The following is a 23,328-nucleotide window of genomic DNA, read 5'->3' on the forward strand; positions in this document are numbered from 1 at the left end:
ACCGGCAGTAGCACCTGAGCCGAGGGTCCCACCAGTGCCGGAGGCTCCGGCTGAGTGAGTGCCACAGGGGCCTAGCCTTGTCACAATAAGGGTAGGCGGAACCTGCAGGTAACAGCCGCACAAGAGGTACAGGTCGCAAAATAAGCCTGTGCCTTGGCACCCTTGCTTTCTGCGGACGACATGCTGAGATATAGCCAAAGGCAAATAATGCTGCCGAATAGAGAAAATGTATACAATGAAGGGAATTTTGTTTACTTACCGTAAATTCCTTTTCTTCTAGCTCCAATTGGGAGACCCAGACAATTGGGTGTATAGCTACTGCCTCCGGAGGACACACAAAGTATTACACTTAAAAGTGTAAAGCCCCTCCCCTCTGCTATACACCCTCCCGTGCATCACGGGCTCCTCAGTTTTGGTGCAAAAGCAGGAAGGAGGAAACTTATAAATTGGTCTAAGGTAAATTCAATCCGAAGGATGTTCGGAGAACTGAACCATGAACCAAAAGAACAATTCAACAAACAGCCCGAAGGGCACAGGGGCGGGTGCTGGGTCTCCCAATAGGAGCTAGAAGAAAAGGAATTTACGGTAAGTAAACAAAATTCCCTTCTTTGTCGCTCCATTGGGAGACCCAGACAATTGGGACGTCCAAAAGCAGTCCCTGGGTGGGTAAAAGAATACCTCGGTAAAAGAGCCGTAAAACGGCTCCTTCCTACAGGTGGACAACCGCCGCCTGAAGGACTCGCCTACCTAAGCTGGCATCTGCCGAAGCGTAGGTATGCACTAGATAGTGCTTCGTGAAAGTGTGCAGACTCGACCAGGTAGTCGCCTGACACACCTGCTGAGCCGTAGCCTGGTGCAGCAATGCCCAGGACGCACCCACGGCTCTGGCAGAATGGGCCTTCAGCCCTGAAGGAACCGGAAGCCCAGCAGAACGGTAGGCTTCAAGAATTGGTTCCTTGATCCACTGAGCCAAGTTGACTTTGAAGCCTGCGACCCTTTATGCTGGCCAGCGACAAGGACAAAGAGCGCATCCGAGCGGCGCAGGGGCGCCGTACGAGAAATGTAGAGTCTGAGTGCTCTCACCAGACCTAACAAGTGCAAATCCTTTTCACATCGGTGAACTGGATGAGGACAAAAAAGAAGGTAAAGAGATATCCTGATTGAGATGAAAAGAGGATACCACCTTCGGGAGAAATTCCGGAACCGGACGCAGAACCACCTTGTCCTGGTGAAACACCAGGAAGGGGGGCTTTGCATGACAGTGCTGCTATGTCAGACACTCTGCGGAGTGACGTGACTGCCACTAGGAAGACCACCTTCTGCGAAAGGCGTGAAAGAGAAATATCCCTCATTGGCTCGAAGGGTGGTTCCTGAAGAGCCGGTATCACCCTGTTCCGATCCCAGGGTTCTAGCCGACGCTTGGAAGGAGTGACTATGTGGCAAACCCCCTGCAGGAACGTGCGTGCCTGAGGAAGCCTGGCTAGACGCTTTTGAAAAAAAAAAAAACACAGAAAGCGCCGAAATTTGTCCCTTAAGGGAATCGAGAGACCACCCCTTTTCCATTCCGGATTGAAGGAAGGACAGAAAAGTGGGCAAGGCGAATGGCCAGAGTAAAACCCTGATCAGAGCACCAGGATAAGAAGATCTTCCACGTCCTGTGGTAGATCTTGGCGGACGTTGGTTTCCTGGCCTGTCTCATAGTGGCAATGACCTCTTGAGATAACCCTGAAGACGCTAGGATCCAGGACTCAATGGCTACGCAGTCAGGTTGAGGGCCGCAGAATTCAGATGGAAAAACGGCCCTTGAGATAGCAAGTCTGGCCGGCCTGGTAGTGTCCACGGTTGGCCTACCGTGAGATGCCACAGATCCGGGTACCACGACCTCCTCGGCCAGTCTGGAGCGACGAGGATGGCGCGGCGGCAGTCGGATCTGATCTTGCGTAACACTCTGGGCAGCATCGCCAGAGGAGGAAATACGTAAGGCAGTGGAAACTGCGACCAATCCTGAACTAATGCGTCTGCCGCCAGAGCTCTGTGATCTTGAGACCGTGCCATGAATGCCGGGACCTTGTTGTTGTGCCGGGACGCCATTAGGTCGACGTCCGGCTTCCCCCAGCGGCAACAGATCTCTTGAAACACGTACGGGTGAAGAGACCATTCCCCTGCGTCCATGCCCTGACGACTGAGAAAGTCTGCTTCCCAGTTTTCTACGCCCGGGATGTGAACTGCGGAGATGGTGGAGGCTGTGGCTTCCACCCACAGCAGAATCCGCCGAACTTCCTGGAAGGCTTGCCGACTGCGTGTGCCGCCTTGGTGGTTGATGTATGCCACCGCCGTGGCGTTGTCCGACTGAATTCGGATCTGCCTGCCCTCCAGCCACGGCTGGAACGCCTTTAGGGCTAGATACACTGCCCTTATCTCCAGAACATTGATCTGAAGGGAGGACTCTGGCTGAGTCCAGGTACCCTGAGCCCTGTGGTGGAGGAAGACCGCTCCCCACCCTGACAGACTCGCGTCCGTCGTGACCGCAGCCCAGGATGGGGGCAGGAATGATTTCCCCTTCGACAAGGAAGTGGGAAGAAGCCACCACTGAAGGGAGGCCTTGGTCGCCCGAGAAAGGGAGACGTTCCTGTCGAGGGACGTCGACTTCCTGTCCCATTTGCGGAATGTCCCATTGAAGTGGACGCAGATGAAACTGCGCAAATGGAACTGCCTCCATTGCTGCCACCATCTTCCCTAGGAAGTGCATGAGGCGCCTCAAGGGGTGCGACTGGTCTCGAAGGAGAGATTGCACCCCTGTCCGTAGTGAACGCTGTTTGTCCAGCGGAAGTTTCACTATCGCTGAGAGAGTATGAAACTCCATCCCGAGATATGTCAGCGATTGGGTCGGTGTCAATTTTGACTTTGGGAAATTGATGATCCACCCGAATCTCTGGAGAGTCTCCAGAGCAATGTTCAGGCTGTGTTGGCATGCCACCCGAGAGGGGGCCTTGACAAGAAGATCGTCTAAGTAAGGGATCACCGAGTGTCCCTGAGAGTGTAGGACTGCTACCACTGTTGCCATGACCTTGGTGAAGACCCGTGGGGCTGTCGCCAGGCCGAAAGGCAGTGCCACGAACTGAAGATGTTCGTCCCCAATGGCGAAACGCAGGAAGCGCTGATGCTCTGGTGCAATCGGCACGTGGAGATAAGCATCCCTGATGTCGATTGATGATAGGAAGTCTCCTTGGGACATCGAGGCGATGACGGAGCGGAGAGATTCCATCCGGAACCGCCTGGTTTTCACGTGTCTGTTGAGCAGTTTGAGGTCCAGAACGGGACGGAAAGATCAGTCCTTTTTTGGCACCACAAACAAGTTGGAGTAAAAACCGTGACCCCATTGCTGAAGGGGAACCGGGATCACCACTCCTTCTGCCTTCAGAGTGCTCACTCGCCTGAAGAAGAGCATCGGCTCGCTCGGGGGACGGAGATGTTCTGAAGAAACGAGTCGGAGGACGAGAGCTGAACTCTATCCTGTAACCGTGAGACAGAATGTCTCTCACCCATCGGTCTTGGACATGTGGCAACCAGGCGTCGCAAAAGCGGGAGAGCCTGCCACCGACCGAGGATGCGGTTTGGGGAGGCCGAAAGTCATGAGGCCGCTTTGGGAGCGGTTCCTCCGGCGGTCTTTTTAGGACGTTACTTAGACCGCCATGAATCAGAGTTCCTCTGACCCTTCTGTGGCCTGTTGGACGAGGAGAATTGAGACCTGGCTGAGGGCCGAAAGGACCGAAACCTCGATTGTACCTTCCGTTGTTGAGGTCTGTTTGGTTTGGACTGGGGTAAGGACGAATCCTTTCCCTTGGATTGTTTAATGATTTCATCCAATCGCTCGCCAAACAGGCGGTCGCCAGAAAATGGCAAACCGGTTAAGAACTTTTTGGAAGCAGAGTCTGCCTTCCATTCACGTAGCCACATGGCCCTGCAGACTGCCACTGAATAGGCGGATGCTACCGCCGTACGGCTCGCAGAGTCCAGGACAGCATTCATGGCGTAGGACGCAAACGCCGACGCCTGAGAGGTTAAGGACACAACCTGCGGAGTAGAGGCACGTGTGACTGCATTAATCTCAGACTGACAAGCTGAGATAGCTTGGAGTGCCCAGACGGCTGCGAATGCCGGAGCAAAGGACGCGCCTATAGCTTCATAGATGGATTTCATCCAGAGCTCTATCTGCCTGTCAGTGGCATTCTTGAGTGATGCCCCATCTGCCACTGCAACTATGGATCTAGCCGCCAGTCTAGAGACTGGAGGATCCACCTTGGGACACTGAGCCCAACCCTTGACTACGTCAGGGGGGGAAGGGGTAACGTGTGTCATTAAGGCGCTTAGTAAAGCGCTTATCCGGAAAAGCTCGGTGTTTCTCGACTATCTCTGAAGTCGGAGTGATCAAGAAACGCACTCCGTGTACGTTTGGGAAACCTAAAGCGGAATTTCTCCTGCTGAGAAACTGACTCCTCAATCGGAGGAGCTGGAGGAGAAAGTTCTAACACCTGATTGATGGACGCTATAAGGTCGTTTACTATGGCGTCCCCCTCAGGTGTATCAAGGTTGAGAGCAGTGTCAGGATCAGAGCCCTGATCTGCCACGTCCGCTTCATCCTCTAGAGAGTCCTCATGCTGAGACCCTGAACAGTGAGATGAAGTCGAGGGAATCTCCCAGCGAGCCCGCTTAGCCGGTCTGGGACTGCGGTCCGTGTCGGAGTCCTCACCGTGGGACCTATGAGTCGCCCCAGGAGCACTTTGCTGCTCCAACCGAGGGGGGCCTGGGGGCAATGATTCAACAGTGCCCGGGGCCTGTGTTACCGGTCTGGACTGCAAAGCTTCTAGTATCTTAGCAGACCATCTATCCATAGACTCAGAAAGTTTGTCAGCAAATACTGCAAACTCTGTCCCCGTCACATGGACAGTGGCAGCCGGTGGTTCCAACTGGGCCGAGGGTCCCACCAGTGGCTGAGGCTCCTGCTGAGTGAGTGTCACCGGGGCCGAGCATTGCACACAAAGAGGGTAGGTGGAACCTGCAGGTTGCATAGCCGCACATGAGGTACAGGTTGCAAAGTAAGCCTGTGCCTTGGCACCCTTGCTTTTTGCGGACGACATGCTGTTGTCTCCTCTAGAGCAATCAGTGAGGGTATATAGCCAAAAGCAATAGTGCGGCCGTACAGAGTAAATGTATACAATATAAGCATATAAATATACACTTCGGCACCCAGGGGGGCCAGCACCTAGTAACAGGTGCGGCTTACCGACCGCCCTCAGCGGTTGTGTGACCACCAGATTCCCTGCCTGGGCCTCCCAGAGCTGTGGAGCTCGTCCTTGTAGTTCTCCAGCGTCAGAAGTGCTGATAGCAATGGCTGCCAGCGTTCTGAGAGGAGGGAGCCGTGGGCGTGCCTCAGAAAGTGCGGGAATCTGGTGCCCCACGGTGCTCAGTGAGGGGGGAGGAGGATACCAAGTATGCTCCAGCCCTCAGCGCTGACGTCCAGTGCAGCGTCCCGCCCTTACCCCTGACTGGCAGGCTCGGGGGCGGGAGTATGCGGTACTAGGCCGCAAAAGCCGGGGACTAAAGTTATAAGCGCGGCCGGCAAACAAGCGCGGTCAGCGCGGTAGTCCCGGCGCACAAACACACCCAGCAGCTGCTGCAGCGTCCATTACACAGGCGCTCTATGCGCCGTCCCCAAGGGGACACAGAGTACCTCAGAGGAGCAGGGCCTGTCCCTGACGATACCCGGTCTCCTGTCCAGCAGATTCCCCCAGGGGCTGCGGAGGGAGCACGGTCCCAGTGCCTGGTGACCGGTTAGGATCCCACTTCACCCAGAGCCCCTAAGGGATGGGGAAGGAAAACAGCATGTGGCTCCCGCCTTTGTACCCGCAATGGGTACCTCAACCTTAACACCGCCGACCAGAGTGGGGTGAGAAGGGAGCATGCCGGGGGCCCTGTTATGGGCCCTCTTTTCTTCCATCCGATAAAGTCAGCAGCTGCTGCTGACTAAATTGTGGAGCTTGCGTGCATGTGTGCCTCCTTCAACACAAAGCATAAAAACTGAGGAGCCCGTGATGCACGGGGGGGTGTATAGGCAGAGGGGAGGGGTTTACACTTTTAAGTGTAATACTTTGTGTGGCCTCCGGAGGCAGAAGCTATACACCCAATTGTCTGGGTCTCCCAATGGAGCGACAAAGAAACCTAAATTGGTGTTTCTCCTGCTGCGAAGCAGACTCCTCTATAGGTGGAGTTGGGGGAGAAAGATCTAGCACCTGGTTGATGGACGCTATAAGGTCATTTACTATGGCGTCGCCTTCAGGTGTATCAAGATTGAGAGCAACGTCAGGGTCAGAGCCCTGAGCTGCGACATCCGCCTCATCCTCCAGAGAGTCCTCAAGCTGAGACCCCGAGCAGCGTGAGGAAGTCGGGGAAGATTCCCAGCGAGCCCGCTTAGCCGGTCTGGGACTGTGGTCCGTGCCGGAGTCCTCCACGTGAGACCTAGGGGCCACCCCGGGAGCACGCTGCGGCGCAGACCGAGAGGGGCCTGGAGGCGATGATCCAACAGTGCCCGGGGCCTGTGTAAGGACCGATCTGGACTGCAAGGCTTCTAGTAGCTTAGCAGACCATTTGTCCATAGACTGAGCCATGGATTGTGAAAGCGACTCAGAGTTTCTCAGCAAAAAACTGCAAACTCTGTCCCTGCCACCTGGACAGGGGAAGCAGGCGGTTCTGCCTGAGCCGAGGGTCCACAAGTGCCCGAGGCTCCGGCTGAGCGAGTGCAACAGGGGCCGAGCATTGCTCACAGTGAGGGTAGGTGGAACCTGCAGGTAACATAGCCGCACAAGAGGTACAGGTTGCAAAATAACCCTGTGTCTTGGCACCCTTCTGTCCCTGATGATACAAAGTCTCCTGTCCGGCAGATTCCCACAGGGGCTGCGGAGGGAGCACGGTCCCAGTGCCTGGTGACCGGTTAGGATCCCACTTCACCCAGAGCCCCTAAGGGATGGGGAAGGAAAACAGCATGTGGCTCCCGCCTTTGTACCCGCAATGGGTACCTCAACCTTAACACCGCCGACCAGAGTGGGGTGAGAAGGGAGCATGCCGGGGGCCCTGTTATGGGCCCTCTTTTCTTCCATCCGATAAAGTCAGCAGCTGCTGCTGACTAAATTGTGGAGCTTGCGTGCATGTGTGCCTCCTTCAACACAAAGCATAAAAACTGAGGAGCCCGTGATGCACGGGGGGGTGTATAGGCAGAGGGGAGGGGTTTACACTTTTAAGTGTAATACTTTGTGTGGCCTCCGGAGGCAGAAGCTATACACCCAATTGTCTGGGTCTCCCAATGGAGCGACAAAGAAACCTAAATTGGTGTTTCTCCTGCTGCGAAGCAGACTCCTCTATAGGTGGAGTTGGGGGAGAAAGATCTAGCACCTGGTTGATGGACGCTATAAGGTCATTTACTATGGCGTCGCCTTCAGGTGTATCAAGATTGAGAGCAACGTCAGGGTCAGAGCCCTGAGCTGCGACATCCGCCTCATCCTCCAGAGAGTCCTCAAGCTGAGACCCCGAGCAGCGTGAGGAAGTCGGGGAAGATTCCCAGCGAGCCCGCTTAGCCGGTCTGGGACTGTGGTCCGTGCCGGAGTCCTCCACGTGAGACCTAGGGGCCACCCCGGGAGCACGCTGCGGCGCAGACCGAGAGGGGCCTGGAGGCGATGATCCAACAGTGCCCGGGGCCTGTGTAAGGACCGATCTGGACTGCAAGGCTTCTAGTAGCTTAGCAGACCATTTGTCCATAGACAGCCATGGATTGTGAAAGCGACTCAGAGTTTCTCAGCAAAAAACTGCAAACTCTGTCCCTGCCACCTGGACAGGGGAAGCAGGCGGTTCTGCCTGAGCCGAGGGTCCACAAGTGCCCGAGGCTCCGGCTGAGCGAGTGCAACAGGGGCCGAGCATTGCTCACAGTGAGGGTAGGTGGAACCTGCAGGTAACATAGCCGCACAAGAGGTACAGGTTGCAAAATAACCCTGTGTCTTGGCACCCTTCTGTCCCTGATGATACAAAGTCTCCTGTCCGGCAGATTCCCACAGGGGCTGCGGAGGGAGCCCGGTCCCAGTGAATGGATGACCGGTTAGGATCCCACTTCTCCCAGAGCCTCTAAGGGATGGTGAAGGAAAACGGCATGTGGCTCCAGCCTCTGTACCCGCAATGGGTACCTCAACCTTAACAGCACCGCCGACTTAGTGGTGTGAGAAGGGAGCATGCCGGGGGCCCTGTTGGGGGCCCTCTTTTCTTCCAACCGATAAAATCAGCAGCTGCTGCTGACTAAAATGGGAGCATGAATGGATGTGTGCCTCCTTCCACACAAAGCATAAAACTGAGGAGCCCGTGATGCACGGGAGGGTGTATAGGCAGAGGGGAGGGGTTACACTTTTTAAAGTGTAATACTTTGTGTGGCCTCCGGAGGCAGAAGCTATACACCCAATTGTCTGGGTCTCCCAATGGAACGACAAAGAAAAATTATGGAATCCTGAAAAACAAAAGAACCATGCAACACATCACTAGTATGTTGTTGCACCACCTCTGGCTTTTATAACAGTTTGCAGTCTCTGAGACATGGACTTAATGAGTGACAACAGTCCTCTTCATCAATCTGGCTCCAACTTTCTCTGATTGCTGTTGCCAGATCAGCTTTCCAGGTTGGAGCCTTGTCATGGACCATTTTCTTCAACTTCCACCAAAGATTTTCAATTGGATTGAGATCCGGACTATTTGCAGGCCATGGCATTGACCTTATGTGTCTTCTTTCAAGGAATGTTTTCACAGTTTTTGCTCTATGGCAGGATGCAGGATTTCATCGTCCCCAAACATCCTTTCAATTGATGGGATAAGAAAAGTGTCCAAAATTTCAATGTAAACTTGGGCATTTATTGAAGATGCAATGACAGCCATCTCCCCAGTGTCTTTACCTGACATGCAGCCCCATATCATCAATGACTGTGGATATTTACATGTTCTCTTCAGGCAGTCATCTTTTTATTGTTTAGCTTTTCTGTATGTAAATCCCATTTCCTTTAGGCGGTTTCTTACAGTTCGGTCAGACTGACTCCAGTTTCCTCCCATTCATTCCTCGTTTGTTGTGCATTTCCTGTTTTGGAGACATATTGCTTTAAGTTCCTGTCTTGACACTTTGATGTCTTTGGTCTACCAGTATGTTTGCCTTTAACAACCTTCCCATGTTTGTATTTGGTCCAGATTTTAGACACAGCTGACTGTGACCCACCAACAACTTTTGCAACATTGCGTGATAATTTACACTCTTTTAAAAGTTTGATAATCCTCTCCTTTGTTTCAATTGACATCGCTTGTGTTGGAGCCATGATTTGTGTCGGTCCACTTGGTGCAACAGCTCTCCAAGGTGTGATCACTCCTTTTTAGATGCAGACTAGCGAGCAGAACTGATTTGTTGGTATTGGGAATGAAAATTTACAGGGTGATTCCATTATTTGTTCCTCATAATTGAGTGATTCCATAATTTTTTTTCCCTGTTTGGTCTTGAAAACTAACCGTTACTGACTAGCACATTATGTTTTCATGATTTTTTTTTAGTATTTCTTAAAGCCAGAAAGTAGACATTTGAAATGACTTGTTTTGTGCCATGTCTGATCTGATTTTACTGAAAGAACATCCTCAGAGCTAGGGGAGTCCAGAATTTTTGCCAGGAGTTGTAAAATTTGTGCAGAGCCATAATCTGGCAAACTATGAAGGAGACCCCCGTACAAGCTAGTGTCAGTCAGGGGTAGCTTTGGGCTTTCGTTCCATCTCCCCACCCCATTCCTATATGTTTGCCAGGGGTTGTAGCCATAAAACCAGGCAGGGCGACTACTAAGATAACAGATGAGACCACCTAGCACTCTACATAAAAAGCAGATGGGCCAGGACTAAGATCAAATCGGACAATTCATCGAGAGACCGAGACCAGAGCCAGAGGCCAGAGACAGAACAAAAAAAAAAAAAAAAACCTCTCCTGGAAGACTAATTAACAACCCTGATAAATGGTAACCCCCCTTATGGTCAGCCGTGACGATCTACTTGGCCACCATAGGGTTAAACCTTTCCATACATCCATATTTACCTGAGTCTTCGCTCTTTTTTGTAGACACTGATAAATCAGTACACCCCCCGATACTGGTCTTCTTTGTATCTTTACCGAAAAGACTGGCAGCCCCGGCCGAAAAAGAGAATCCGGTTGCAGTCCCGGAGCCGAAGGAAGCAAAGCTACCAGTGTCCGCCTTCTGGCCGAATGAGAAGAGGGGGGTTGCCGATGCCGGCGGAGCCTTCTTCTCTGGAGAGAATCGAACCGGCTGTTCGGATTTATTCACTTTACAAGTAAAAGTAAAAGAGGGTTTGGGCTCCGCCATGGAGGGGACAAAGGGTGGAATGGTCGGGGTGGCCTTGGAGTTGTCGCTCTCCGACCCGCTGTCGGAGCTTGTTCCGTATTGCTGCTCGATGGTGGCCAGGTGCTTTTCGTAGTCTTTAAATATTGGCGTCAGGTCGCACAGGGGATTGGTGTTCACGTGCTTCACGATCCAGTCGCGGACAGAGAAGTTCAGGGACGTTAACTGTTTGTTGTAGTCACTGGAGCCCACGGGCTTGTTTGGACCAGAACTAGAGGTAGATGACGAACGCTCGCCATTGGTTTTCGCAGTGATGGACGCTCCAGAAGGGGAAGAGGCCGGACCATTCGTAAAAAGAGAAGACCCTGTGGGGCAAAAACAGACCACGCTGTGAGATGTGGAGCAGGACAGGACCCGGTACAGTACCCGGTACAGTACCCAGCGTTCTATTTATTTAGGACATACGTGAAAATCAGAAACTCCATTATTTTTTTTTTTTAAAAAAGGCGTCCACTTTTTTCACCCCCTGAACTGATCTTTCATTCTCAGGATTTTCCCCATTACTGAGATAGGAGGACAGTTGGTGCTTATAATATTCTATGGAGAGAGGGAGGAGCTAGAGGCCGACACTGACATTACTGAGATAGGAGAGGACAGTTGGTGCTTATAATATTCTATGGAGAGAGGGAGGAGCTAGAGGCCGACACAGACATTACTGAGATAGGAGGACAGTTGGTGCTTCTAAAGTTCTATGGAAAACAGTAATTGTCAATTCAGAGGAACTTTCAGTCTTTAGGTGTGTGGGGGTACAGTTTTGTGTATATTGAGCAACCAGGCGCAGACTGACAGTATCAGTACAGGGCCGGCTGTCAGTCAGTGCTGCGCTCACTATGCTCAGAACGGTGACTGAAAACACGCTAGGGCTTCCCTGATGACTGACAGTCCGAAAGCTGCCCGGAGGAATAAATCATTTCCCCCCCGGCAGCGGAGCTCTCCGAATGATATTAATCTGCACATTAATCCCATATGTGCAGGTTAATAGACTACACGACTACAACAGCCGATGGGAGCGAACTTTACAGCGGACTTAGACCATTTAATGCAGACAACTTTGTAGCAATTCTGCATCGATTCGATGCGAGACCTCCTGTAACACGGGCTAAATGGATGGATCCGTACAGAAAGCAGAGTTGTGTGTAGCAGAGCTGTGACGCCTCCGCACTCACCGACAGATGCTTTGCTTTCCCCCGGAGGCTTCGAGGTGAACACTGAGGGCGTGCGGCTCCCGTTGGTCAGACCGTCGAGGGGTTTTCCAGCAGATTCACTTCCAAATCCACCAAAACTGGCTGCAGAGGGGGCGAATAAACCTTTAAATCCTTTAAAGGCTCCGCTGTTCTCAGACTAAAAAGGGGGGAAAACAAAAACGTAGGTTGAGCCTCCAGCAGACGCAGGCGACACGTCACAGACTTCTCTATCTCAGTCGTTACCTCACTTCCTTGATTCCTCCTCTTCGCCTTCTTGATTTCTCTGCTCTTCAAAACATCCTGACTGGCGACAGAGAACGTTCCTGCCTGCGAGATAAAACGGACGGAGTGTAAAACGGCCATCAGAAAGGGTTAATCATTCAGAGCTGAAAGAACACTGCGGCCTCTGCATCTTACAAAACCAGTAACAAAGGCTCCAAACTGGAGAGGGGGCAATGGCGACCAGTAAAGGGGTTTACGCTAAATACGTTTATTGCTTAGAAGTGATAAATCATCATTAGTGTTATTAATCAAAAGAAAACAAAAAAAAAAACAAAAATAAACAAACAACGAACATTTATCGGGGGGGGGGGGGGGGGGGGGGATAGCAGTAAAAATAAAGCACCGTATTTTTCAGATTATAAAGGCGCACTTTTCCTCCGAAACGTTTGGGAGGAAAACGCGGGGAGAGTCTTAAAATCCGAATATAGCTTACCGAGGTACCGGGGGGGGCTGTATATGTGGCTAAATGTGCGGGCGGCCGGGTGCCTGTCAGTGCGTGCGAGCGGGCGGCTGTGCGGACTGCGGTGGCTTTGCTGCGGGTGTCCCAGTCTGTTCACGGTCCTGGCTTAAAATGATGGCGCCAGGAGTCAGCGCATGCGCAGATGGAGCTCTTGGATGAGAGCTCCATCTGCGCATGTGCCGCTGCGGGCGCCATCATTTGAAAGCGGGACCGTAGACAGACTGGGACACTGGCCTGCTCCACCACTCACCCGCCGCCGCTGCCAGCACAGCCTCCTCTGACCCCGCTCCATCAAATTCGGGACCCACGGCAGATCCGGAAATCACAGTCCATACACAGAGCATGAAACTTGGTGTTTTTACACATCCAGACCAGCCCATGGCTACATGATCTCCGCCAGGTATGTGGGACCGAGCTGCGTTGGGACTCAGGCGGGTGCCCGGCGGCTTCGCAGGTGGCTTTGTATGATTCTCTCTGAAACGCTGCAGCTTTTCATGATCACACAGACCTGGCAGAGATCATGTAGCCACGGGCTGATAGACGCTCTGTGGAGAGAAAAGAAAAAAAAAAAAAAAAAAGACAAAACCAAAAAAAAAGGAAAAAAACAAAAAAAGAAAACCAAAACCCCAATTCTTGTAAGGAGCAGCATAGTTTGGCCCCATCACCCATAGACATATGGGAACGGACACAGCACTCACATCCTCGGTCTCCTCCTCCTGATCCCAGTTCCGGTCCGTCAGCTCCTTGTCCGCCACTCTCTTCGCCATTTTTTTTTGCCTGCACTGAAAAGACACAAAGGGTATATTTTAGTGTAGATTGTGCAATAGTTCTCTCCGGAGTGTCAGGCTCACCAGCGCCTGCTCTGCCAGAGAGCCAGATGTATAACTATAACTCTCAGCACACCAACACTGCAGAATCTTGCCCCTGCAAAAATCAGTGTCCTCGTGTGCGGTGACCCGGCCTCTGCAGCTGGTGCGCGCCCGTCCTGTGACCATTAATGCATTGCTGAAAAACCCTGCATTTATTCTTCGGATTAACAGGGACCCCAGAGGTGAGACCTCAGGTCATACAGTGAGGGCACATTGGGGCAGGTGTAATGCCCACTCACATGGACGAGTGTGATCCTCGCAGCTCAGGATACATTCACCGCCCGGCAGAGACCTGATCTCCGGCCACAGCACATCTGTGACTGCGCTCTCCGGTGTCCTATTACCCTTACTACAGCAGGGAGCAGAGGCCAGGCCCGGAGATGGCGGGGGACACGTGTCAGGAGGGGGGGGGTCACACTGTAAAGACTGGAGGGGAGATCTGATCACCGCAGAGGTGTCATTAATCTGCACGAAAATCAGACGCCCCCGTCATTACAGATCAGAAACCCCCGCATCCCAGATTAACTTCTCACTTCAATTCTCCTAAATGTGAAAGCGGATTATTGCACATAACATTACACTGCTTTTTGGAAAATGCTGTAGTTGATTTACTGTGAACTTGTGACTGAAGAGCTGGGGGAGGGGGGGGGGGGGCAGCCGCAGAAGAGCTGGGGGAGCTAAGGGGGGAGGGGGGGGGCCAGCCGCAGAAGAGCTGGGGGAGCTAAGGGGGGAGGGGGGGGGCCAGCCGCAGAAGAGCTGGGGGAGCTAAGGGGGGAGGGGTCAGCCGCAGAAGAGCTGGGGGAGCAAAGGGGGGGAGGGGGGGTTAGCCGCAGAAGAGCTGGGGGAGCAAAGGGGGTGAGGGGGGGGGGGGTCAGCCGCAGAAGAGCTGGGGGAGCTAAGGGGGGAGGGGGGGGTCAGCCGCAGAAGAGCTGGGGGAGCTAAGGGGGGAGGGGGGGGCCAGCCGCAGAAGAGCTGGGGGAGCTAAGGGGGGAGGGGTCAGCCGCAGAAGAGCTGGGGGAGCAAAGGGGGGGAGGGGGGGTTAGCCGCAGAAGAGCTGGGGGAGCAAAGGGGGGAGGGGGGGGGCCAGCCGCAGAAGAGCTGGGGGAGCTAAGGGGGGAGGGGGGGGGCCAGCCGCAGAAGAGCTGGGGGAGCTAAGGGGGGAGGGGTCAGCCGCAGAAGAGCTGGGGGAGCAAAGAGGGGGAGGGGGGGGTTAGCCGCAGAAGAGCTGGGGGAGCAAAGGGGGGAGGGGGGGTCAGCCGCAGAAGAGCTGGGGGAGCAAAGGGGGAGGGGGGGGGCCAGCCGCAGAAGAGCTGGGGGAGCTAAGGGGGGAGGGGGGGTTAGCCGCAGAAGAGCTGGGGGAGCTAAGGGGGGAGGGGGGGGGGCCAGCCGCAGAAGAGCTGGGGGAGCTAAGGGGGGAGGGGGGGGGCCAGCCGCAGAAGAGCTGGGGGAGCTAAGGGGGGAGGGGTCAGCCGCAGAAGAGCTGGGGGAGCAAAGGGGGGGAGGGGGGGTTAGCCGCAGAAGAGCTGGGGGAGCAAAGGGGGTGAGGGGGGGGGTCAGCCGCAGAAGAGCTGGGGGAGCTAAGGGGGGAGGGGGGGGGGCCAGCCGCAGAAGAGCTGGGGGAGCTAAGGGGGGAGGGGGGGGGCCAGCCGCAGAAGAGCTGGGGGAGCTAAGGGGGGAGGGGTCAGCCGCAGAAGAGCTGGGGGAGCAAAGAGGGGGAGGGGGGGGGTTAGCCGCAGAAGAGCTGGGGGAGCAAAGGGGGGAGGGGGGTCAGCCGCAGAAGAGCTGGGGGAGCAAAGGGGGGAGGGGGGGGGGGGCAGCCGCAGAAGAGCTGGGGGAGCTAAGGGGGGGGGGGCCAGCCGCAGAAGAGCTGGGGGAGCTAAGGGGGGAGGGAGGGGGCCAGCCGCAGAAGAGCTGGGGGAGCTAAGGGGGGAGGGGTCAGCCGCAGAAGAGCTGGGGGAGCAAAGGGGGGGAGGGGGGGTTAGCCGCAGAAGAGCTGGGGGCGCAAAGGGGGGAGGGGGGGGGTCAGCCGCAGAAGAGCTGGGGGAGCTAAGGGGGGAGGGGGGGGCCAGCCGCAGAAGAGCTGGGGGAGCTAAGGGGGGAGGGGTCAGCCGCAGAAGAGCTGGGGGAGCAAAGGGGGGGAGGGGGGGGTTAGCCGCAGAAGAGCTGGGGGAGTAAAGGGGGGAGGGGGGGGTCAGCCGCAGAAGAGCTGGGGGAGCAAAGGGGGGAGGGGGGGTCAGCCGCAGAAGAGCTGGGGGAGCAAAGGGGGGAGGGAGGGGTCAGCCGCAGAAGAGCTGGGGGAGCAAAGGGGGGAAGGGGGTTAGCCGCAGAAGAGCTGGGGGAGCAAAGGGGGAGGGGGGGGTCAGCCGCAGAAGAGCTGGGGGAGCTAAGGGGGGAGGGGTCAGCCGCAGAAGAGCTGGGGGAGCTAAGGGGGGAGGGGTCAGCCGCAGAAGAGCTGGGGGAGCTAAGGGGGGAGGGGTCAGCCGCAGAAGAGCTGGGGGAGCAAAGGGGGGAAGGGGGTTAGCCGCAGAAGAGCTGGGGGAGCAAAGGGGGAGGGGGGGTCAGCCGCAGAAGAGCTGGGGGAGCTAAGGGGGGAGGGGGGGTTAGCCGCAGAAGAGCTGGGGGAGCAAAGGGGGGAGGGGGGGGTCAGCCGCAGAAGAGCTGGGGGAGCAAAGGGGGGAGGGGGGGTCAGCCGCAGAAGAGCTGGGGGAGCAAAGGGGGGAGGGGGGGTCAGCCGCAGAAGAGCTGGGGGAGCAAAGGGGGGAGGGAGGGGGTCAGCCGCAGAAGAGCTGGGGGAGCAAAGGGGGGAAGGGGGTTAGCCGCAGAAGAGCTGGGGGAGCAAAGGGGGAGGGGGGGGTCAGCCGCAGAAGAGCTGGGGGAGCTAAGGGGGGAGGGGTCAGCCGCAGAAGAGCTGGGGGAGCTAAGGGGGGAGGGGGGGGGCAGCCGCAGAAGAGCTGGGGGAGCAAAGGGGGGAGGGGGGGCAGCCGCAGAAGAGCTGGGGGAGCAAAGGGGGGAGGGGGGGGGTCAGCCGCAGAAGAGCTGGGGGAGCAAAGGGTGGAGGGGGGGGGGTCAGCCGCAGAAGAGCTGGGGGAGCAAAGGGGGGAGGGGGTCAGCCACAGAAGAGCTGAGGGAGCAAAGGGGGAAGGGGGGAGGGGTCAGCCGCAGAAGAGCTGGGGGAGCAAAGGGGGGAAGGGGGGTTAGCCGCAGAAGAGCTGGGGGACCAAAGGGGGGAGGGGGGGGTCAGCCGCAGAAGAGCTGGGGGAGCAAAGGGGGGAGGGGTCAGCCGCAGAAGAGCTGGGGGAGCTAAGGGGGGGGGTCAGCCGCAGAAGAGCTGGGGGAGCTAAGGGGGAGGGGGGGGGGGTCAGCCGCAGAAGAGCTGGGGGAGCAAAGGGGGGAGGGGGTCAGCCGCAGAAGAGCTGGGGGAGCAAAGGGGGGAGGGGGTCAGCCGCAGAAGAGCTGGGGGAGCAAAGGGGGGAGGGGGTCAGCCGCAGAAGAGCTGGGGGAGCAAAGGGGGGAGGGGGTCAGCCGCAGAAGAGCTGGGGGAGCAAAGGGGAGAGGGGGTCAGCTGCAGAAGAGCTGGGGGAGCAAAGGGGGGAGGGGGAGGGGGTCAGCCGCAGAAGAGCTGGGGGAGCAAAGGGGGGAGGGGGGGGGGTCAGCCGCAGAAGAGCCGGGGGAGCAAGGGGGGTTCGGCCACAGAAGAGCCAGGGGACCAAGGGTGTGGGGGGCGTCAGCCGCAGAAGAGCTGGGGGACCAGGGGGGGGGGGGGGGGTGTTGTCAGCCACAGAAGAACTGGGGGGAGGGTAGTGCACAGAAGAGCTGGGGGGAAGGGGGGGTGTCAGCCGCAGAAGAGGCGGGGGAGCAAGGGGGGGGGGTGAATCAACGACAGCACGCTGCATGATGATTTTACTAATTGGCAGGGGTTTGCTTTATATTGGGGTTATCTGAGGATTGGGGACTCGTCTGCACTCATCCCAAGAACATAGGAACCTGCGGACTCTGATCACTCCAATATCCAGGACATTGTATCAGATCAGTGCATGGACAGGGGACGGAGCACCACAGCGGCCAGTATCGGGTACTGCAGCTCTGCTCTTATGCAGTGTAATAGGTGCGGAGGTGCAGTACCCGAGAACTGCCACTACACAGAGGGCGGTAGGTACTGCGGGGCCGCTTCCGCTCTTTGCCATTTTGGGCCAATTATGACTAATGTTCTGTAAAAGATCCAGACACAGTTCAGAAAGAAGGGAATTTTGTTACTTACCGTAAATTCCTTTTCTTCTAGCTCTTATTGGGAGACCCAGACGATTGGGGTATAGCTACTGCCTCCGGAGGCCACACAAAGCACTACACTAAAAAGTGCAAGGCCCCTCCCCTTCTGGCTATACCCCCCCGTGGTATCACGGGTTCTCCAGTTTTAGTGCCAAAGCAAGAAGGAGGAAAGCCAATAACTGGTTTAAACAAAATTAACTCCGAGTAACATCGGAGAACTGAAAAACCGTTCAACATGAACAACATGTGTACCCGCAAACAACAAAAACATCCCGAAGGACAACAGGGCGGGTGCTGGGTCTCCCAATAAGAGCTAGAAGAAAAGGAATTTACGGTAAGTAACAAAATTCCCTTCTTCAGCGCTCTATTGGGAGACCCAGACGATTGGGACGTCCAAAAGCTGTCCCTGGGTGGGTAAAGAAATACCTCATGTTAGGGCTGCAAAACAGCCCTCCCCTACGGGGGTGTCACTGCCGCCTGCAGGACTCTTCTACCTAAGCTGGCATCCGCCGAAGCATAGGTATGCACCTGATAATGCTTGGTGAAAGTGTGCAGACTGGACCAGGTAGCTGCCTGGCACACTTGTTGAGCCGAAGCCTGGTGTCGAAATGCCCAGGACGCACCCACGGCTCTGGTTGAGTGGGCTTTAAGCCCTGAAGGAACCGGAAGCCCCGCAGAACGGTAGGCCTCTAGAATTGGTTCTTTGATCCATCGAGCCAGTGTGGCTTTAGAAGCCTGCAACCCCTTGCGCGGACCAGCGACAAGGACAAAAAATGCATCGGAACGGCGCATGGGCGCCGTGCGGGAAATGTAGATTCTGAGTGCTCTCACCAGATCTAACAAACGTAAGTCCTTTTCATACCGGTGAACCGGATGAGGACAAAAGGAAGGCAAGGATATATCCTGATTAAGATGAAATGAGGATACGACCTTAGGGAGAAACTCCGGAATGGGGCGCAGCACTACCTTGTCCTGGTGGAACACCAGGAAGTGAGCCTTGGATGACAGAGCTGCCAGCTCAGACACTCGCCGAAGCGATGTGATCGCAACGAGAAACGCCACCTTCTGTGACAGGCGAGAAAGGAAACTTCCTTCAGAGGCTCGAAAGGCGGCTTCTGGAGAGCAACTAATACCCTGTTGAGATCCCATGGATCTAACGGCCGCTTGTACGGGGGTACGATATGACAGACCCCCTGTAGGAACGTGCGCACCTTAGAAAGACGTGCTAGACGCTTCTGAAAAAAAAACACGGATAGTGCCGAGACTTCCCCCTTAAGGGGACCGAGCGACAAGCCCTTTTCTAACCCCGAGTGCAGGAAGGAAAGAAAAGTAGGCAATGCAAATGGCCAGGGAGACACTCCCTGAGCCGAGCACCAGGATAAGAAAATCTTCCACGTTCTGTGGTAGATCTTAGCAGAGGTGGACTTCCTAGCCTGTTTCATGGTGGCAACGACCCCTTGGGATAATCCTGAAGACGCTAGGATCCAGGACTCAATGGCCACACAGTCAGGTTCAGGGCCGCAGAATTCCGATGGAAAAACGGCCCTTGGGACAGTAAGTCTGACCGGCCTGGTAGTGACCACGGTCGGCCGACCGTGAGATGCCACAGATCCGGGTACCACGATCTCCTTGGCCAGTCTGGGGCGACGAGTATGACGCGGCTGCAATCGGATCTGATTTTTTGCGCAGTACTCTGGGCAAGAGTGCCAGAAGTGGAAACACATATGTGAGCCGGAACTGCGACCAATCTTGCACGAAGGCGTCTGCCGCCAGAGCTCTGTGATCGCGCGATCGTGCCATAAATGCCGGGACCTTGTTGTTGTGCCGAGACGCCATTAGGTCGACGTCCGGCACCCCCCAGCGGCGACAGATTTCCTGAAACACGTCCGGGTGAAGGGACCATTCCCCTGCGTCCATACCCTGGCGACTGAGGAAGTCTGCTTCCCAGTTTTCTACGCCCGGGATGTGAACTGCGGATATGGTGGATGCTGTGTCCTCCACCCACATGAGGATTCGCCGGACTTCCTGGAAGGCTTGCCGACTGCGCGTCCCTCCTTGGTGGTTGATGTATGCCACCGCTGTGGAGTTGTCCGACTGGATTCGGAACTGCCCTCTGTCTAGCCACTGCTGGAAAGCTAGTAGGGTAAGATACCCTGCCCCGATTTCCAGAACATTGACCTGAAGGGTGGACTCCTGCTGAGTCCACGTCCCCTGAGCCCTGTGGCGGAGACAAACTGCTCCCCACCCTGACAGACTCGTATCTGTCGTGACCACTGCCCAGGATGGGGGTAGGAAGGATCTTCACTGTGACAATGAGGTGGGAATAAGCCACCATTGCAGAGAGTCCCTGGCCGTCTGGGAAAGGGAGACTTTCCTGTCCAGGGAGGTTGACTGCCCGTCCCATTGGCGGAGAATGTCCCCTTGCAGTTGGCGCAGATGAAACTGCGCAAAGGGAACTGCCTCCATGGCTGCCACCATCTTCCCTAGGAAGTGCATGAGGCGCCTTAAGGGGTGCGACTGGCCTTGAAGGAGAGACTGCACCTCTGTTTGCAGTGAACGCTGCTTGTTCAGCGGAAGCTTCACTATCGCTGATAGAGTGTGAAACTCCATGCCGAGATACGTTAGTGATTGAGTCGGTGACAGATTTGACCTTGCCAAATTGATGATCCACCCGAAAGTCTGGAGAGTCTCCAGCGTAACATTCAGGCTGCGTTGTCATGCCTCGAGGGAGGGTGCTTTGACGAGTAGATCGTCCAAGTAAGGGATCACCGGGTGTCCCTGAGAGTGCAAGACTGCTACCACTGCTGCCATGACCTTGGTGAACACCCGTGGGGCTGTCGCCAGACCGAATGGCAGAGCTACGAACTGAAGATGGTCGTCTCCTATCACAAAACGTAGAAAACGTTGGTGCTCCGTAGCAATTGGCACGTGGAGATAGGCATCTTTGATGTCTGTTGAGGCAAGGAAGTCTCCTCGAGACATTGAAGTAATGACGGATCGGAGGGATTCCATCCGGAACCGCCTGGCGTTCGCATGCTTGTTGAGCAGTTTTAGGTCCAGAACAGGACGGAAGGAGCCGTCCTTTTTTGGAGCCACAAAGAGATTGGAGTACAAACCCTCGCCCTCGTTCCTGAGGGGGGACAGGGATCACCACTCCATCTGCTCTTAGAGCGTCCACCGCCTGCAGCAGGGCATCTGCTCGGTGGGGAGGTGGGGTCGTTCTGAAGAATGGAGTCGGAGGACGAGAACAGAACACTGTCCTGTGCACGTGAGCACAATGTCCGTCACCCACCGGTCTGTGACCTGTGGCAGCTAAATGTCGCCAAAGGCGGGGGAGTCTGCCATCAACCGCGGATGCGGAGAGAGAGAGAGAGAGAGCTGAGAGTCATGAGGAGACCGCCTTGGTAGCGGTTCCTCCGGCTGCCTTCCTTGGGCGTGATTGAGCCCGGCCGGAATCTGAGCCCGTCTGAGGTTTTGTAGCCCTTTTGCACGAGGACAATTGGGACCTGCCCGAGCATGGGAAGGACCGAAACCTCGACTGTACTTTTAGGACAGCATGAATAGGGTAAGTCGCAGTGCAGACATTGCGGGATTACGGACGCCTCTGCGGTACAGATGTACATGTGCTCAAGGCCAGCTGCGCAAGAACAGCTGAAAAGGTTAGGTTGCCTATACGGCTGTGAATGCCGGAGCAACCGACACGCCGATAGCGTCCTAGACAGATTTCAACCAGAGTCCATCTGTCTGTGAATGACATCTTTAAGTGAAGCCCCATCTCCAGTGCAACTATGGCTCTAGACGCAAGCCTGGAGATTGGAAAATCCACCTTTGTACCCTGGGTCCAGCGCTTGACCACGTCAGGGGAAAAGGGATAACGTGTATCTTAAAAAACGTTTGGAGAAGACGCTTATCTGGTAAGCGTGGTGTTTCTGGACTGCTTCTCTGAAGTCAGCGTGGCCAGAAAAATACTCAATATCCGTTTGAGATACTGAAAAGGGACTTCTCCTGCTGGGAAGCCGACTCCTCCACTGGGGGAGCTGAGGGAGAAAGATCCAACCTTCCATTGATGGACGCTATAGGATCATTCCGTATGGCGTTACCATCCAGTGTATCCGGATTGATAGCGATGTCAGGATCAAAGTCCTGGAGAGCTGCCTTATCATACAGAGAGTCCTCCTGGGACCCCCCCCCCGTTCCAAATGAGGTTGGTCAGGAAGATTGCCCATGGCCTGTCTGGACTGCAAGTCTCTATCTTATGACAATATATCTGTCGAAACTACAACTCCGTCCCTGTCCTTGGACAGGGATGACAGGTGGTTTCTTTGGCCACGACTAGTAGAGACCCCGGCAGACGAAGTGCTAGAGACTCCGGCAGACGAGGTGCTACAGGGGAGCATGCACACAATGGGACGGTGCCATGAACAGCATCCCATGTAGTAAAAACAGCACTGAAAATCTGTGTTGCTTTTTTGCCGCTGCCGACTAGCCATCTAGAAGTATATAGCCAAGATTGGTGACCGTACAGTGCAATGTATAGCATACAAGCATAAAGTACAAATGAACACTGCAGCACAAGCAATACAAGCAGCATAGAAGCCTGTGCCCTGGCACCTCTGCTCTTCTGCTGCTGTAGACTAGTCATCTAGGGGAATATAGCCCAGAAGAGTGACCATACAGTGCAATGTATAGCATACAAGCACGAGTACAAATGCACACTGCAGCCCATGCAATACAAGCAGCATAGAAAAAAACCTGTGCCCCAGCACCCTTGGTTTTCTGCTGCTGTAGTCTAGCCATTCCAGGAGAATATAGCTAAGACTAGCGACTGTACAGTGCAGTGTATAGCATACAAGCATAAATACAAATGAACACTTCAGTACGTGCAATACAAGCAGCATAGAAAGCCTGTGCCTTAGCACACCTGCTTTCCTGCTGCTGATGTGTCGCTCTCCAAGCGGGCATATAGCGACCTATGCAGTTAAAATACACATGTATACACTGCAGTATATATTGGGGTCAGCACTATGTGTGCCGCTTACCGCCCGCCTATAAGCGGGTGTATGGTCGCCACCGTCCTGCCTGGTTGCCGAAAGTCCGAGCTCGGACTGCAGTAATGGCTGCCGGCGTCTTCCCCAGCTCGTGTGAGGAGGGGCGGGCCGTGGGCGTGCCCCAAGTCAGAGCGGGAATCCGGCGTCCGACAGTGTGCAGTGAGAGGGCTGGAGCATGTAAATAAGGCTCCAGCCCTCGGCGCTGCTGATTGCTCAGCGCCTGTCCCCTTCCCTGAGTGACAGGGAGGGGGCGGGAACGAAGCGGCACTAGGCCGCAGAAGCCGGGGACTGGATTTATAAGCGCCGCCGCCGTAAAAGCGCGGTCGGCGCCCAGTCCCCGGCGAACTACAAGTCCCAGCCGCGCCGCCGCTCCCGGAGCGTCCGGCGCGGTAGTTCCCAATACACAAAGTCACTCAGCAAAGCTGCAGTGACTGTAACCCTTTACTGTCCCCGGCGCACTAGCACACCCAGCAAGTCTGGAGTGTGCTGTGCCTGTGTGTACGGGGACACAGTACCTGTAATGGTGCAGGGCCATGTCCCTGAACGGTACTCCAGCTCCGTATCCAGCAGGTTCAAATGGGTCTGTGGATGGAGCCCGGCGTCAGAGCTTTGAGGCCGGCAGGATCCCACTTCCTCAGAGCCCCTCAGGGGGATGTGGAAGGAAAGCAGCATGTGGGCTCCAGCCGCCGTACCAGCAATAGGTACCTCAACCTTACAACACCATCAACGGGTGAGAAGGGAGCATGCTGG

The 23,328-nt window shown here is 55.5% G+C and overlaps 1 protein-coding gene across 1 annotated transcript in view; it reads right to left on the reverse strand.

Annotated features, from left to right (window-relative positions):
* The window catches only part of NUP50 (nucleoporin 50), a 38,364-nt gene that overhangs the window by 13,468 nt on the left and 1,568 nt on the right, over positions 1-23,328 (reverse strand). Inside the window, exons 2-5 of the mRNA XM_075344208.1 lie at positions 13,094-13,177; positions 11,897-11,980; positions 11,636-11,810; positions 10,148-10,774 (exon numbers count right to left, since the gene is read on the reverse strand). Of these exons, the coding sequence (XP_075200323.1) occupies positions 10,148-10,774; positions 11,636-11,810; positions 11,897-11,980; positions 13,094-13,162 (955 nt within the window). The 5' untranslated portion in view covers positions 13,163-13,177. The remainder of the gene's footprint in view (positions 1-10,147; positions 10,775-11,635; positions 11,811-11,896; positions 11,981-13,093; positions 13,178-23,328) is intronic.

This window comes from Anomaloglossus baeobatrachus, chromosome 4, assembly GCF_048569485.1.
Source record: "Anomaloglossus baeobatrachus isolate aAnoBae1 chromosome 4, aAnoBae1.hap1, whole genome shotgun sequence".
Lineage (NCBI taxonomy): Eukaryota > Metazoa > Chordata > Amphibia > Anura > Aromobatidae > Anomaloglossus > Anomaloglossus baeobatrachus.